General features: G+C 39.7%; 2 protein-coding genes across 2 annotated transcripts; one reads left to right on the top strand and one right to left on the bottom strand.

The window, feature by feature from the left end:
* The first annotated feature begins 10,819 nt into the window (after positions 1-10,819).
* On the top strand, positions 10,820-16,208 carry CLB2 (G2/mitotic-specific cyclin). The gene is made up of 5 exons (XM_062942647.1): positions 10,820-13,457; positions 13,672-13,723; positions 13,779-15,008; positions 15,065-15,203; positions 15,259-16,208. The coding sequence occupies exons 2-5, from the start codon at positions 13,718-13,720 to the stop codon at positions 15,354-15,356; spliced, it is 1,473 nt and encodes a 490-aa protein (XP_062805545.1). The 5' UTR covers positions 10,820-13,457; positions 13,672-13,717; the 3' UTR covers positions 15,357-16,208.
* RML2 (mitochondrial 54S ribosomal protein rml2) lies at positions 11,296-12,922 on the bottom strand. The gene is made up of 2 exons (XM_062942646.1): positions 11,576-12,922; positions 11,296-11,508 (listed from the first exon to the last, which is right to left on the bottom strand). The coding sequence occupies exons 1-2, from the start codon at positions 12,528-12,530 to the stop codon at positions 11,330-11,332; spliced, it is 1,134 nt and encodes a 377-aa protein (XP_062805546.1). The 5' UTR covers positions 12,531-12,922; the 3' UTR covers positions 11,296-11,329.
* Positions 16,209-16,240: the final 32 nt, after the last annotated feature.

The following is a 16,240-nucleotide window of genomic DNA, read 5'->3' as shown; positions in this document are numbered from 1 at the left end:
AATTATTTAAAGTAGAGGGGAGCTACTACATAGCTAGGATCTAAAGGGAAAATCTTAAAATACTAAAGAGTAGCTTAGTGGGGGAGAGAAATATTATAATAAATATTAACTCCTTTAAGTATAATAAAGTCGTGAACGTAAGTAGGACGTTGGACCTAAACGTACCTTTTATAAGTAACGTTTTAATCATTAGAAGCGCGGATAAGGTTAATAGGATAATAAGTAAAAGTAATAAATAAAGGTTCCTAAATAAAGTTAATAGTAATCTCGAACTAATTATATATTATAAAGTTAAGGATTTCCTTAACTTAATTAAGAAGTTTCTTAGTAAAAAAGGTTATAAATATTTAAATAGTAAAATCGTCGACTATTTAATTAAACGGAGTAATAAGTTCTCCGAAAGAAAAAGCTATTATAAAAAAATAATTAATAAATATTAAAAAAAATAAAAAATAAGTAAAAATAAAAAAAATTAATATAGGTATTTATAATTAAAGGATAGAACTATATAACCGGTTTTACAGACCTTAATAAAAGGGAAACTTAATAAAGTATTCTTTTTTTTTTAAACGGCTTATATAAATATCTAATAATCGTACCTTATAAACTAAGTAAATAGTAAAGAATAAAGATTTATTATTTATATAGCCTAAAGTAGAAAAAAGAACGTTAGCTTTTCTTCCCTCTTACTTCCTTTTCGATAACCCTTTAATTATAAATCGCATTATACGCTATTTTCTTTTAATTTTTTATAAAATAATATTATTAACGTTTTTTCCGAAGTCTATTTACAATATATTATAAAAAGAATTTACCGCTAATAAGGAATTTAGCCCTTTTAATAATCTCGTTAAAGAAATTATATAGAAAGCGCGCCTTTAAAGTATTAATAAGGTTTATAGTTTTAGTCTCCCGCACGGTATTTTCTTTCCTTAAAATAATAATATTCTTTAGCTTATTTGCTTTGGCCTTAAGTTAATTATTAACCTAAAAGATTATATTATAAAAAAATAGCCTAACTAAATTAATATTACTTTCGTAAAATAATTTTCGATTAATATTATTAAATATTTTTTTCCTAACTTAAAAATAATAATATCCCTTAATCGGACTTACATTTACGGTATCTATATAACCTCCTTTATTTATATAATATATAACCTTTAAAGTTAATTAAAAGCTAAATAATAGCTTATTAGTTTAGTCCTTACCTACGCTCTTCGATACTCTCTTTAGGAAATCCTCGAGCGTTATATATAAATCTCTAAAAAACCTTTAAACCCTATTATAATAAAGTCGTTAATATACTTTTTCTTACTTAATAATAATTATAACGCTTTTAACTAACGATACTAGGTCCTCCCTATTTATATTAATACAGGAAACTATTAAGTAATAAGTATTTACGATATTATTATTAATATTTTAATTTATATAGATTTATCGAAGGATTAAAAAGGGTATTAAGCGGACGTTATTTTTTATTTAATATTTTATATCCGTTATACTTTTTAATATAACTTTAACGTAAAAGTAAAGAGATTAGCCTATAGTAAATAGGGTAGAACGTAAGAATATAATTTTTAGGTTTTAAAATATTACTGTACTTACTTTTAGGGAGATACTTCGTATAGTAAAGAGAAGGATTTAACGGTAATAAAGGTTTAAAAAGGGGATCGTTATTATAGAGACTATAAGACTATAAGCGTTATAAAAAAAAATAATAAAGTTATAAATAGTTTATATAAAAAGGTTTTTAAGGTATAAGTTTAATTAAAAGGTACGTAATAAGAAATAAAGGAGGAAAGGCTTAAAGGACTTAATAGACGCGGAAGGATTTAACTTATTAAGTACCCTCTTATTATTATTTAAATCCTTACTATTTTCCCGGTTTACTTCCTTCTTTAATTCTCCGTTAGCTTTAATTACTATTACTAAAGGAAATAAGTATATCGTAAATCTTTTTTTTAATTATAAAAAGTTTAGGCTATATAACGTATTAAACGACTTTTAATGATTAAGTAAAATAACAATTCCTTTTAGGCTCCGTACTTTTATAATAATAGACTCGCCGCTTTTTTTTAAGCTAGTAATTACCCGGCCCCCTATTTATAACTATTTAGGGTCGTTAATAATATATTTTTTACCGGATTATATATCTTATTTTATAAAATAGGAGTAGGCTCCTAAAGTTCTTTAGAAATAAAGGGAGAAAATTATTAGGTTACCGGTTATAATAACTCGATAGGGACGGAGGTATATTTTAAGATCCGAGAATTAAAGGTACTCCTCTCTTTAATTAAAGGAAAATAAATAAAGGAGTAGCAGGATTATATTATTTTCTTTTCTTTTTACTAAATAATATTTTCTTTTTCGCTTAGTGTGACGAACCCTTATCCAGAACCTCTGAAAGGGACACTGGTTGAAGGCACTTCTGAACAATCCTGGTTCGGTATAGCTAAATAGTGTACAACAACGGCTTATCTCTATTACAATAGTTTAAATACCAACGATTATAATTTATATTGCATACTATAGAACTGTCTATCTACGCCGGCTAGTTCCTCCGTATATATAGACCCGTGGACCGTGGACCGTTAACTTATAGACGGTCCTCGGTCCGCTCCTGATTAGCCAATGCCGGACCGTGGACCGTGAGCCCCACCGCGGTCCCCGGTCCCTATCTTATTAGTCCGTTGCCCTTCTGGACCGTAAGCCCCGCTCGACGGCGCGGTCCAGTCTTAATTAGTCCCTCGTAGCCCTACTATCTTCCAGAACCGTAACATAATACTCCCTCTCCAGGCCGAAGCCCCTACGGCCTAGTCTTCTTCCACTACTAACTATATTATAAGTTTTTCCTCCCCTTTTCTCTTTACCTTTATTATATCTAACCGTATATAGAAACGTTATTATAAAACTAAATAGGCCTCTGCCCTTTCCTCCCGAATCCGCCGCCGTAGTTCTACCGTAATACCGTATTCTACCTATTTTACCGCCGAATCCCCTTACATTATGGCCCCTGGGTCCTTACGGTACACCGAGTGCGTGCGCCGTAAGATTCTATGTAATAGATCTAATGTTGGCTCTGCTCGTAGGTAGATCTTCCTTTTCTTCCTGTACCGTAATTGACCGTTCTACAGTAACCCGAACGATGGAAGAGTAGGATAGACTCGAGCGTAAGGAATAAAAGCTTAAAGACTAACTCTCGTAACTAACTGCCTAGCTTATCCGGGTAAAACAAATACGTTACTCTCTTCGCGTACGTAAAGAACGCCTCTTCGCGCGGGATATCTAGGAGGAGGATGCCTAGGTAGCGCAGTCTACCGCTACGGCGCCTCCTGCTTTTTCGCTAGGTACTCTTGCGCGGCCGGACGCCGCCTAGGATACCGTTCCGTGGTCTCCTTACGCCCTGGATCCTTCCTTAGGCCTAGGCTGGCTCTCCGACCTTTCCTTCGATCCTGGCGTAGCTAGTCCTTCCTTCCTAACCGCGCCAGGTACCGCTAATAGCGCGCCTTCCACTTCCTAAAGTGCCTGAGGCGCGTAGTACTACTTATATTTAGTCCCCTTTATACCTTCTAACCTCGTAGTATAGTATATAGTACGTCGACTACTACGTCGAAGGCGCGGGTTCGACTCCCGTTAAGGTTCTCTTAGCTCCGTCTTATAGCTATTTAACTATAAGCCGGGGCTAAATCTTTTTACTTATTTAGGTTTTGGTCGGTCCGGATATCGTTAGTAGAATTCTTTTTACTTATTTAGGTAATTAAGGTATACCTATAGTTCCTATAAATTATTTATAGCCGGATATCTTAACTAATTAACTAAATACTTTAATTAGCCTCTATTAAACTATAAATCTAATATTTCTTCTATATTATATTTTTTTTTTTTATTTTCCGCCATTACTTATATATTAGCCTTACTTATATATAGTACAGGTTCCAGAAGTAAGATATAAAAGGTATATAACCGTAAACGTATTATATTAAATAACTCCAATTCGAATACCGTTTCCGATAACTTTTTTTTAACCTTAAATAGTTTTACTCTCCTATAGTCTAGCTTTTTACTAGGTCTTTTAATACGTAAATTACGTATAAAAAGGAATACTATATCCCCCCCCTTAAAGTAAGGTCCCTCGAACTTTTTAATATTATAGTATTTCTATATTTTTTCCCTTATAAACTCTAGTTTTTATTTAAGCTTATTATAAAGTATATATATTTTATTTACCTTAACTCTAGCCCTAAGTACTTTAACCGCAGGTCTTTACCGTAGGTTTACTTCGTAACCGAAGTTTATGAAAAACGGTATAGCTTTAATCGTTTTAATTAGCGATATATTATATATTAGTTATACCGTAGATAATAGTTTAATTTAATCGTTCTACTCGAAATTAATATAATTCCGTAGGTACTATTCTACGATTTAATTAAGCCGTTCCGTTTAACCGTCCGTTTAAGGGTAGTAGGCCGAAAACGCTTTACTTATTACCCCTAGCCTCGTTATTAATACTCTTTAAAATTTCGATACGAATTTAGTATCGCGGTTTATAATAAACTCCTTTAGCTATATATATATTAATATAATATACCGTAATATTATATCCGCTAATTATTTTACCGACTAAATCTCCTTATAAAGTAAAAAGTATACCTATTTAGTAAGCCTATCGACTACCGTTAATATACTATTATACTTAATACCGGTTACTATATCCTTAAACTCTAATAATTTAATAATAAAGTTTATCGTAACTAAACTCTATAGCCGTTTTACTACCGGTAATAGCTTTAAAAATCTATAGGGCTTATGCCTCGCAACCTTTATTCTTTCGTACGTATAGTATAACTAAATAGCTTTCTTAACGTCGTTTTTAATCCTTAATTAGTCGAAATATTATTTAATTTTTTCTATAGTCTTAATAATATTTATATATCCTCCGAGCTTTAATATATAGATCTCTATTACTAATGCCGTCTTATTACTTAGTATTACGTACGCTCGATTTTTATACTATAGTCTTCCCTAATTATCTTTTTAGATACCTTATAGCTCTAGCTTTTCCTACTAATATTACTTTATAATATCGTTACCTAACTTCCCTTAGTATTTACTAGAAATAGCCTTTTCGCGATATACTACGTAATACTCTATTTACGGCTATAATAGATATTTAAAAGTACTATCTAGCGCTTCCTTAAATAATAATAATAATTTCCTAAGTATATTTTTATAATGGTCGGTACGCCGGCTAAGTACGTTTACCCTAGCGTTCTCCGAGCCTTTCTTATAGTTAATCTGGAAATTAAATTCTAAAAGAAACTCTAATTATTATATTTACCGCGCGTTAAGGACCTTCGTGGTAGTAAAGTACTATAAATTTTTATAGTTTATATAGACCTATATTTCGTATTTAATATCGCTAAAATATAGCCTTTATTCCTCGAACGCTTCGATAATAGTAAATAGCTTTTTATCGTAAATTAAGTAGTTTTAACGTACCTCCTCGAGCTTCTTCGAAAAGAAGGTTACTAGGTATAGCTTACCGTTATCGTTTCGCTATCCTAGCTATCTACCGATCGTATAGTCTAATATATTTACCTCGACCTTAAATAATCGATTAGGGTCTAGTAATTTAAGTACCGGGTCCTCTAAAATAGCTTTTTTTAGCTCCTAAAAGGCCTACTTTTCTTCCTACCCCCACCGGAATTCCATATTTTTCTTAATTAAATAATTAAGTAGCCGCGCGATACTTACGTACTTACGGATAAATATTTAATAGAAATTCGTAAACCCTAAAAATTCCCTAACGTATATCTATAATTGCGGTATAGGCTAATCCTTAATTACCGTAATTTTCTTAAGTTCTATACGAACCTTACTTAGCGATATTAAATATCTTAAATATATTATCTTCTATACGTAAAACTCGCTTTTTTCTTTATTAACGGAGAGTCCGGCTCTATATAGCGCGTTAAGTATTTTTTATATATATCGCTTATACTTCTCTAAAGTACGTAAGTAAATAAAAACGTCGTTAAGATAATATACTATTATTTTATCGAAATACTTTTATATAATATAGTTAACGAGAGATTAAAACGTTACGGGCGTATTAATTAACCCGAATAGTATTATAAAATACTCGAAATAATTATAAAGTATATAAAACGCTATCTTCTATTCGTTTCCTTCTTTAATTTATATATAGGCGTACCCGATAGGTATATCTAAACGTATAAAGTATCGTACCCCTACTAGTTAATTCCGTAATCTAGATATTAACGGTAACGGGTAATTATTTTTTACCGTTTTATTATTTAACTACCGGTAATCTATATATAGTCGTAAATTACTATTCTTTTTCGGTATAAAGAATACGGGGTATTTTACTAGTAATATAAACTCCTTAATATATCCTTTCTTTAAATTTTCGTTTAAATATTTCCGTAGCTCTTTACTTTATTTATCGTTAGTATAGTAAACCTTAAATAACCGTAATTTAGCTCCTTCTTTTAACTTAATTTTATAGTCCTACGGTCCTTACTCTGGAAGCCCCTTTAAATACTTAGCCGTAAAGGCTAAGTATCCTCGATATTCTACCGGTACCGCCTTTTTCTCGCCTTTCTTTATATTATTATAGTAGGCGTATTTATTAACCTCCGATATTTCCACTAACGTCGTTAACCCTACTTCTTCGATCTTACTACCTATATCGATAGAATATACTATTACTTCCTATACTCCTTACGGTAATACCGTGGAGGGTACTCGTCCTACACTCTACTCCGTACGTACTTCTAATCTTCTATCGTTAATTAAATACTTTTAAGGCTTTCTTAGTCGTAAATAGCTACTATCCCTCTAATCGATATCTAGATTATAGTCTTTATACTATAATTACTTTAGAATTATATTCTTCGAAGGTCCTATATTTATAATATTAAATATAATTAATATCGTTTTTCCTTCGATTATAATATCTAGGGGTAATATCTCCCTATAAACCTTTTACGTAAGAAATGGACCTTATATAACTATCTATTCCTTCTTTTTCTTTTATAGTATACGGGCCTAGTATACGAACTATAGCGAAATTAAATTCGTTTCTATACTACCGTCTACTAATACTATTACTTAAAAATCCCTCTATCGTATAATAACCTAAAGGCGTTTATCTTTCTTACCTTCTCCTTATACGGTAGCGACCTTACTAACGAGCGCCGGATTATTATCCTATATCTTTGCCTTACGTTAATACCTTCGAAAATATTATTTATAGTCCGTTAAAAGTTAATAGCCTCCGCGAAAGGCCGCGAGTCGTTTCCTAAATAGTTATATCGTTTAAAAGTATTTTCTTACCCCGGGTTATCTAATAATATAAAGTCTTTCAACTATACCTACCTAGCTTCCTCCTATCTTCAGTCTTTAATATTTTCTTATATTTATATTCGATAGCGGTTCTTTTATTTAATTTTAAGCGTCTTAGCTTAATAATATTACTTAACCTTCTCCCGTAAATATATAATATAGTTTAGGTTTAAGTACTATCCTAGTATTACTTCCTTTTACGAATATACGCTATCGTTTATATTCTAACCGTTTACGTATTTAACGTAATACTTTATATACTTTAATGCGATTTATATAACTTAAAGGCTATCCTTTAATTTAACCGGGTCCTAAACCTTTTATAAAATATAATCGTTTAAGTCCTTCTATTAAGCCTTTTCCTATCGGGCTATAGTCCTTTTAACTAACTATAATTTACCTTCCTTACCTACTTTACGTACCGGCTAATAACCGTATAGCGACTTACTCTAGTAATACTCTATATATCTATATATAATATACTGGAATTAAGGTACTCTCTAATACTCCGGATACCTAAAATAAAGCTATACCGTATCTCCCTTATAGGGTATATACTATATAGGTATTAGTATATTCTTTAGTAATTTCGCGATCCTAATACTAACGACCTTCCTACCTTTCTAATACTTTTTTTAGTTTTTATATAAGAGCTTTATAGGCTATAATATATCTTATAAAATAGTAATTCCGTACTTACTATACTACCTCTTTAATATCGTTTACTTAGTAAGTCTTTACGTAAGACCCTCGTCTTTAGCGACTTTCGTAGTAACTTCCGTAGCGATTTATACTAGTTAATTTTATAATACCTATATTTAAAAATCTTTTTCCTTATACTCTGCCTTTAGCCTTTTTAGGGCTTCCTTTACCTCCTGGAACTCTATATCTTTTTATCCGGCGTATTAGTTAGAGTTTTCCTTAGAGCTTATCGCTTCGCTTTATTAATACCCGATAGCTACTACCTTTATAACCCTCGGTCCTTTCGATATAGTAATTAATATAATCTCCTTTTTTCATTTAAGCTATTTAAATACCTTATAATCCTTTTTAAAGTATCCTACCTTACCGTAGTTAAAATACTTAAAGTTATTTTTACCTTAGCTCCGGCCTTATAGTTTTTATTATTATATAACGTCGATTTCTATCGGTTTTACGTATATAGTACCGGAGTAACTAGTATTAAAATATTTTTTCTTTTACTTATCGTTAAAATAGTTATTACCGAAATATCCCTTATTATTATTATTACCGTAGTAACCCCTACTACCTCTTTTCTCCGTACGCTGTTAAAATTACCGATCGTCGATCCGAATAACTATAGTAATATATTTATCGATAGTATTAGGCCTTAACTCTTTATATAACTTATCCTTTACCTTTTCCTTAAGGCCGTTATAGAAGAGCTATATTAACCCTTTATCGTTAATAGTATTACGTAGGCTATCGATCTTAAATAGAGCTACGTAGTTAGTTGCTAAGCGCGTTTAACGTAGGTTTACGAGCCTCTCCTGCGCGCGCCTTACCTTATCGTACTCTCTAAATACCTCTTTAAGCTTAGTTTTAAAGACACGATAGCTCTCAAAGTATTTTACGGTAATCTTCTTTTAGTCCTCCGGCTATTACTCGTAATAGTTATCGAGGATAGGCTTAAACTACGCGAGAGCCCTATCTTTAAGTTTAGTAGCCGCGAAGATTACCTTTAACTTTTTGTTAGTAAATTAGTTTAGGTAGTAACGAAAATAGGTTTTAAGCTAGATTAAGAATCCTCTAAACTCTGCCTTTCCTCCTCTATAGCGCTCCGGTACCGGGAACTTAACGGTTAACTTAGATACGGTTGTGATAGCGATAATCTGCTTCCGGGTCTGCTAAGCCTCTTCTTTAAGCTCCCTAAGGTACTTAACGACCTATTCTATAGTAATAAATGCAGGTCTGGTGCTAGTAGAAGGTCCCTCGCTGCTTAGGCTAGGCGGGACGCCTCCTATCTAAATATTCTTAGGTCCGGCCATGGTGGTAAAAAGACGCCTTTAACTTATCCGTAATAGAGTTAAAGTAAATATGTAACGTGTGACGAACCCCTATCTAGAACCTCTAAAAGGGACATTGGTTAAAGGTACTTCTGAATAATCCTGGTTCGGTATAGCTAAATAGTATATAATAACGGCTTATCTCTATTATAATAGTCTAAATACCAACGATTGTGACTTGTATTGTATACTATAGAACTGTCTATCTACGCCGGCCAGTTCCTCCGTATATATAGACCCGTGGACCGTGGACCGTTGACTTACAGACGGTCCTCGGTCCGCTCCTGATTGGCCGATGCCGGACCGTGGACCGTGAGCCCCACCGCGGTCCCCGGTCCCCATCTTATTGGTCCGTTGCCCTTCTGGACCGTGAGCCCCGCTCGACGGCGCGGTCCAGTCTTGATTGGTCCCTCGTGGCCCCACTGTCTTCCAGAACCGTGACACTTAGAAGGGATATTTTTTTTATATATATATATATTTACCCACTAGTTTATAGTAGTTAAATGCGAAGGGAGGTTTAGTTTAGGGTACGGCCATAGGCTTAAGGGTTTAAGTAAGGAAGTAGGGCTTTCGGAGGATTCGGGGGTTCAGGGGTCATGTATATAAGCGGTCTGCTTCGGACATTCTATTTTAGACAGGACATCGACTTTTATTTCTTTATATTTTTATGCCTTACACGCGTGCAGGCAATTCTGGCCTTTTAATCAGGCCGATCAGGTGCTTATTATGTGGTCTGCGAGCCCATAAAGTCTTTTCTTTGTCCTACGTAGAGTGCGGCCTGCGAGCGAGCCACTGTCACGCAGGTGTGTCCATTCAGAGACCCTGTTGAGGGTACATTTGTGGTGTTGTGGTTGGTTTGTGTGTTTTCTCACCATTTCAATGTTAGAGCATTTAGGTAAAATAATCCATAACGCATCACTTTTTTTTAGGAAAAAATTTAAACTTATAATTAAGTAAAGAGATATAGTATTATTTAATGTATTATTAGCATTATCATTACTTTTTTTCATTATTGTTATTTTATCATAATAACTAATTATATATAAGTTGAATTAATAATTCAATATATTTATCAATATATAATTAGTATTAATTATTAATAATATATTTTCAAAAGTAATAATAATTTTAGAAACTACTATTAATTAAGTAAATATACTTTATGTTATAATGAACTATAATTATATAGAAAATTAAAATAGTAAAAATATTATAAAATAGTAAATAACAAGTAACAGGAGCAGTGCGAAATTTAAGTAAAGGTAGGGTAAAAATCTAGGTGTGAAATAAATTTTTAGGTACGACCTAAAATTAAAGTACTGGAAATTTTATTTTAGACTACTTAACTTATCGTCCGTTATAGTTGGGCTGCGGAGCTACATTAAGTCGTCTGATGTGATCTTTACGAGCACAGCCACCTGAGGGACTCCCACCCCAGGACATTTTCCTAACCACATTCAGATCCTCAGCCTCTATAGACTATATCATACGAGGCAGACCGTCTACATAAGGCATAGTCTTATCGTTAGCCACCTGAAATTGTCCCCTCCTTTGCAGTGTATGCATGCAACACTCTACCCCATTATTGATATCAATAACCCTTTTCGGAAGTCTCTCACGCGGCTCGACAGCGATTGCGTTTTTGCATTCTAGACAAGACGTCGAATCTTCTCCGCTTGTTTCCTACCCCTCTGTCATGGGTCTCCAAAGTTTCCTGTGTTTGGCGCCTGGTCTGGCCGTACGAGCTAAGGCCGGTAGTTGAGATCAACCAATCGTCCAGGCCATCCAGGCCGCCTGCTTGTGTGTGATCTCATGATGGGGGTGACGTTGGACAGACGGTACAGCATTGCACATGCACTCCCAGTTTTTTATGAAGAATACATGTTGCTGATCTACATAATGTACAAGAGCCGTTTCGCGGCGAGGGATTAGGCAGTCTTCTTGTCTCTCCGCTTGCCCATGTTCCGGACACGGGGAGTGACCACCCATTTGTTGATGTTGCTCTTCCGGCGGGTCTTGAAACCACCCTTGGATGGTGTACCCCAGGGACTTGTGGGAATTCTGTTACCCTTCGACTTACCACGACCGCCACCGTGGGGATGTTCGACTGGCCTGAATGTTAGTGATCACGCTGACAGGACAAGATTGCCTTGGGGGGGAGAGGTGCTGCTTACATGCGTTCATGGCCAAACCACGAACTGTCGGCCTGATATTCAGCCAACGTTTTCTTCCGGCCTTGCCCAGCTGTCTGTAGTGATGCATCACGTTGCTAGCAACACCAATCGTAGCGCAAGCATCCTTGCTGACCCTGCGAATTTCACCACTTTGTAACCGGACAACAACGAATCTACCCGTCACGACCTTGCTGCCGTCTTCGCGAGTCTCTTCCTCCTTCGAGATGACTGTGGCATAGGTGCCGGCGCTGCGGCAGAACACAGCACCACCCTTCGCCTGGGAGCCAACATTGAAGACATTGGTTCCAACAGGAATCATGTGCATTGGCAAGCAATTGCCCCTCCACGCCGTTTTGGAAGCTAACACACCTGGATCGATAACACCGCCCATGCTGTCGAGGAGGTCCTTGGGGATGCCCTGCCGGTAGCTGTGAACGACGTCTCCAGCCCTCATGCCCTCCGCCGCCACAATGTAGGTCTTCTTGCCGTTTGCCTTGCGTGTCAGCAGGGCAATGTGCGCACTCCGGCCGGGGTCGTATTCAATGCGCTCAACAAGGTGTGGCCCAGGTGCCCATCTCTCAAAATCGACAGTACGAATCCTCCGCTTATGACCACCTCCACGATGTCTAACTGTGATAACACCCTGGTTATTTCTACCGCCTTTGCCGTGCCCCTTCTTGGGGAAGGTCAGAGGCAAATACGGCCTCCCCTTCCAGAGATGATCGTTGATCGGACGTTTGAGATGACGAAGACCGGGTGTCCTTGGCTTGTATGTTCGCATCTTTACAGGCTCGTAATCGGCTTGCGCGCCAGCACCGGAGAGGGCTGTCGAGGCATCGCTGTCGTGGTTGCTCCTTACTTGGGTCGCATATCCCCTCAGGGCAGCCAGTCGGAGGCTGCTCTGGCAGAAGGCGGACACACCGGCGGCCAAAGGCCGAAATTGCGATCGCAACATTAGGTATGGTATAGATGTGTCCTGGATAGGGCTCCGCGGGGGAGCTCGGGGGGTTGTTCGCAAGGCGAAAGCAGGTCGAGATCCGGAGTCAAAGCCGGGACATTGAAAAGACTCCGTATGGGCCTTGGAAAGACTGGAAGCAGCCAATGGGCTGCGAGGTGTCGGGGGAGCTCGTCGGGGGATCTCTGTATACCTAGCCTTCAAATAACCACCCCAGATGCTGGGATTTTTGCGTGGGAAGCTCGATGCTTGGCGGAAAATGTGGCTTGGTTTGTGTGGCTATGTGGCTAGTTCTGCTGGCTTGTGCACCGGGAAGTGGGTCGGCGCGTTCGCCCTTGCGATGCGCAGACAGCTGGATCAAGGTTGGATGCCCCTCCCGCGACAGAGACATACATAACCCTGGATTGGCAGGGTTGAGGGAAAGTCATGGTGGGGCGCCAAGGACTTGCTCTCGCGCGTTCCAGTGGCCGCAGCCAATCAGGCCGTTTTCTGACCGCTGTTGCTCCGGCAGCCGCTGGCTCAGTGCAGGACACCGCGTCCCTTTGACTCTGCTACGACCGCGTTCTGATTTGGGCTCGCGAACCCTGGAGGTCCCACTCTGCCATCAACCTCCACATTCAAGTTCTTAAAAACAAGACAGCTCTGTCAACATCCTCTCTTTCCCATACCCAAAGACCTCCACCCACTACCCAGCAACGCTTCCACCATTGGCACCGCCATCGACCGTGGCAGGCTGTCTATCGTCGTGATCAACTCGAGCGTTCTCCTTTTGACCCAGGAACGCGTCGCCAATCCGTGATCTCGACTCTCAACTCCGACAGCAAATCAACGACTGGGCCCCCATCACCACGGCTCCCGATTCTCCTAGGCATATCCCCCAGAAGACACGCCACCTGCCCGTGTTGTTCGTTATCCCCAGCATCTTTGGTACGCCTCGCCCTTCCTTTTGTTTACTTTCAGTCCCACCCACCCACACACACACACACACACATACATACTCTGCCCTTTCCTATTTGTCGCGTCATTCAAGGGACCACTGTACGCCAATCCAATTCCCACTGCTGTGCTCGATCTCTTCCTCACTTGTCCATTTGCTGGTGCCGACGCGTTGGGAACCGACCGATTGACTCTTTGCATCCAGCTCTACCTAACATTCGATTGACTTATCTCGGATCATATCAGCCAAGATGGTTGTGAGTACTACCACATCCTGTTCATGCCATGATCTCATCCTAACATCATCATTAGAGGACAAGAAACCTTCGTTCGGTAGCGAACGAAAACGACGAGAACAGCACTGATACGACGCGTCTTACTCGTGCCAAGGCCGCTACCTTGAAGGTGGACGAGCTGGCCTCCAAGGGATTGCAGTCCAAGAAGACCACTGTCGCCGCCAACCCCACGCGGAAGCGTAATGCTTTGGGTGATGTCACTAATGCGACGAAGGGCGATGCTGCCGAGGCCAAGAAGCCAGCAAAGGCTGCTCTCGCTCCCAAGGCCACCGCTGGCGTTCAGAAGAGAACAACTGCGACAACTCGCTCAGCTGCTGTTCCTCTCAAGGAGAAAGCCAACAACACTAAAGTCGTCTCGAAAACTGGTGCCGGCGCCATTGGTCCCTTGAAGAGGAAGGTCACATCTACTGCAGCCAGCGCTGCGGTGAAGGAGCGTGTTACAGAGGAGAGCGAGCCGGCCCCCAAGAAGGTGCACACGCTCGAGGCTGAGAAGAAGACCAAGGTTGAGGAGTCTTTGCGCGTCAAGAGCTCCAACATCGAGGAGGATCTCCGCCGCAAGGAGGCTGTCCCCGCGCCCGTTGCTGCCGAACCTGCCGAGCATGTCTTCCCCGAAGGTGTCGAGGATCTCGACCGCGAGGACTACGATGACCCGCTCATGGTCGCCGAATATGCTAACGACATTTTCGAGTACCTGCGCGATCTGGAATGCAACTCGGTCCCCAACCCCCACTACATGGACCACCAGGATGATTTGGAGTGGAAGACGCGCGGCATCTTGATCGACTGGCTTGTCGAGGTTCACACTCGCTTCCATCTCCTGCCCGAGACACTCTTCCTTGCCGTCAACATCATCGACCGCTTCCTGTCCGAAAAGGTTGTGCAGCTCGACCGTCTTCAGCTCGTTGGCATTACCGCCATGTTCATCGCTTCCAAGTACGAGGAGGTTCTCTCACCCCACATTGCCAACTTCCGTCACGTCGCCGACGATGGATTCAGCGAGGCCGAGATCTTGAGTGCCGAGAGATTCGTTCTGCAAACCCTCAACTACGACCTCAGCTACCCCAACCCAATGAACTTCCTCCGTCGCATTTCCAAGGCTGACAACTACGACATCCACTCCCGCACTCTTGGCAAGTATCTTATGGAGATCAGCTTGCTGGACCATCGGTTTATGGCCTACCGCCCCAGCCACATTGCCGCCGCTGCTATGTACTGCGCGCGCATGTGCCTGAGCCGTGGAGAATGGGTAAGCCTCCCTTAGGACTTTGCGATCGTGTATACATCTAACTGACTCAATTGTAGGACGAGACATTGGCCTACTATGCCGGCTACACTGAGGCGGAAATTGACCCCGTTTATCGCTTGATGGTGGACTACCTGGCCCGCCCCGTCTGCCATGAGGCGTTCTTCAAGAAATACGCGAGCAAGAAGTTCCTCAAGGGTGAGTGTCCAATCATTTCATGCTCTGTTGAAGCACATGCTGACTTTGTGCATAGCATCCATCGTGACTCGCGCTTGGGGTAAGAAGCAGGCCGGTCTACTTGGGATCCAAAACCTTGGGTTAACAGTCGACCAAATCTCGGACGATGCCTAACTGTTGGCCCTTCTAAACCTCTGATGTCCAGTCTTGTACAGTCTCAGGATACCACTCTGTGGTTGGATTCGGCGCATTGACGACACGTCATGATTAGCTGTAGATCATGGTTCCATGTTCGGCATCTGGATTTTTTGGACACCCGGCCACGACAGGCCTGGGTGTTTTTGCTACCGTCACTTCATCATCACGGATATCCACTGAAGGTTAATTGGCGGAGGCGTCTTTCAGTATCACAGCCGGGCGTCTTTACTTCTTTTTTTCATACGGCATGGGCAGGGTTTTTGTTCATTGTTCTTATCTTTTGTCACAAAGTCGATTTTTATCGCGGCGGCGCCCGGTGTCTTGGGGCAGACAGGATGGTGTTTCGGGTCTGGTTTTGTTTTATTACCTAGTCTGCTCGTTGTCATGATTTTTGTACCATGACTTTGTTCTTTCCCCCCTCAGCTTTGCTATTGCTGGAATCTCGTTGTTCTGTTCAGGGGGACAGCAACGACACCGATTAGAACCGGAGATTTGGATGGGGTCTCTCGCTCTCGCCCCGGTTGCTTCTATCGTTGCATGTTAATGGCACATTGGAAGCGGTTCCGGACAAGATTTGGGACAGCAGGGGAAACGGGCGGAGAAAGGGAGCAGACTTATTGGGAAGAAGGAAGGAAAGGAAGAAAGGGTACACATATCTTTCACACAGGCACAGGAAAGAAGGGATAGGAAAGTAGAGAGGCCACAACGGGGGGTTGGTGAGGGGGTAAAAAAATCGTGTACATATAGTATCTGTCTGTCTGTCGGTTTACTTGTAGGCGATGATGGGTTTCTGGACGGCAGCATCGGGAATGAAAGCATTGCATTGTACATTGGTGTTTTTGGTGATTGTGTTTGTTGTG

The sequence above is a fragment of the Podospora pseudoanserina genome, chromosome 1, assembly GCF_035222485.1.
Source record: "Podospora pseudoanserina strain CBS 124.78 chromosome 1, whole genome shotgun sequence".
Taxonomy (NCBI): Eukaryota; Fungi; Ascomycota; class Sordariomycetes; order Sordariales; family Podosporaceae; genus Podospora; species Podospora pseudoanserina.
The sequence above is the reverse complement of the archived record's forward strand: the minus strand, read 5'-3'. Positions and strand labels throughout refer to the sequence as shown.

What these genes read in the sequence shown, in the direction of transcription:
- RML2 (XM_062942646.1), bottom strand. Translation starts at nt 12,530, where the DNA reads ATGTTGCGATCGCAATTTCGGCCTTTGGCCGCCGGTGTGTCCGCCTTC. An exon ending in TGGTTTGGCCATGAACGCAT is followed by an intron (nt 11,509 to 11,575) that starts GTAAGCAGCACC and finishes CATTCAGGCCAG; the next exon opens with TCGAACATCCCCACGGTGGC.
- CLB2 (XM_062942647.1), top strand. An exon ending in GCCTGAGCCGTGGAGAATGG is followed by an intron (nt 15,009 to 15,064) that starts GTAAGCCTCCCT and finishes ACTCAATTGTAG; the next exon opens with GACGAGACATTGGCCTACTA. An exon ending in GAGCAAGAAGTTCCTCAAGG is followed by an intron (nt 15,204 to 15,258) that starts GTGAGTGTCCAA and finishes CTTTGTGCATAG; the next exon opens with CATCCATCGTGACTCGCGCT.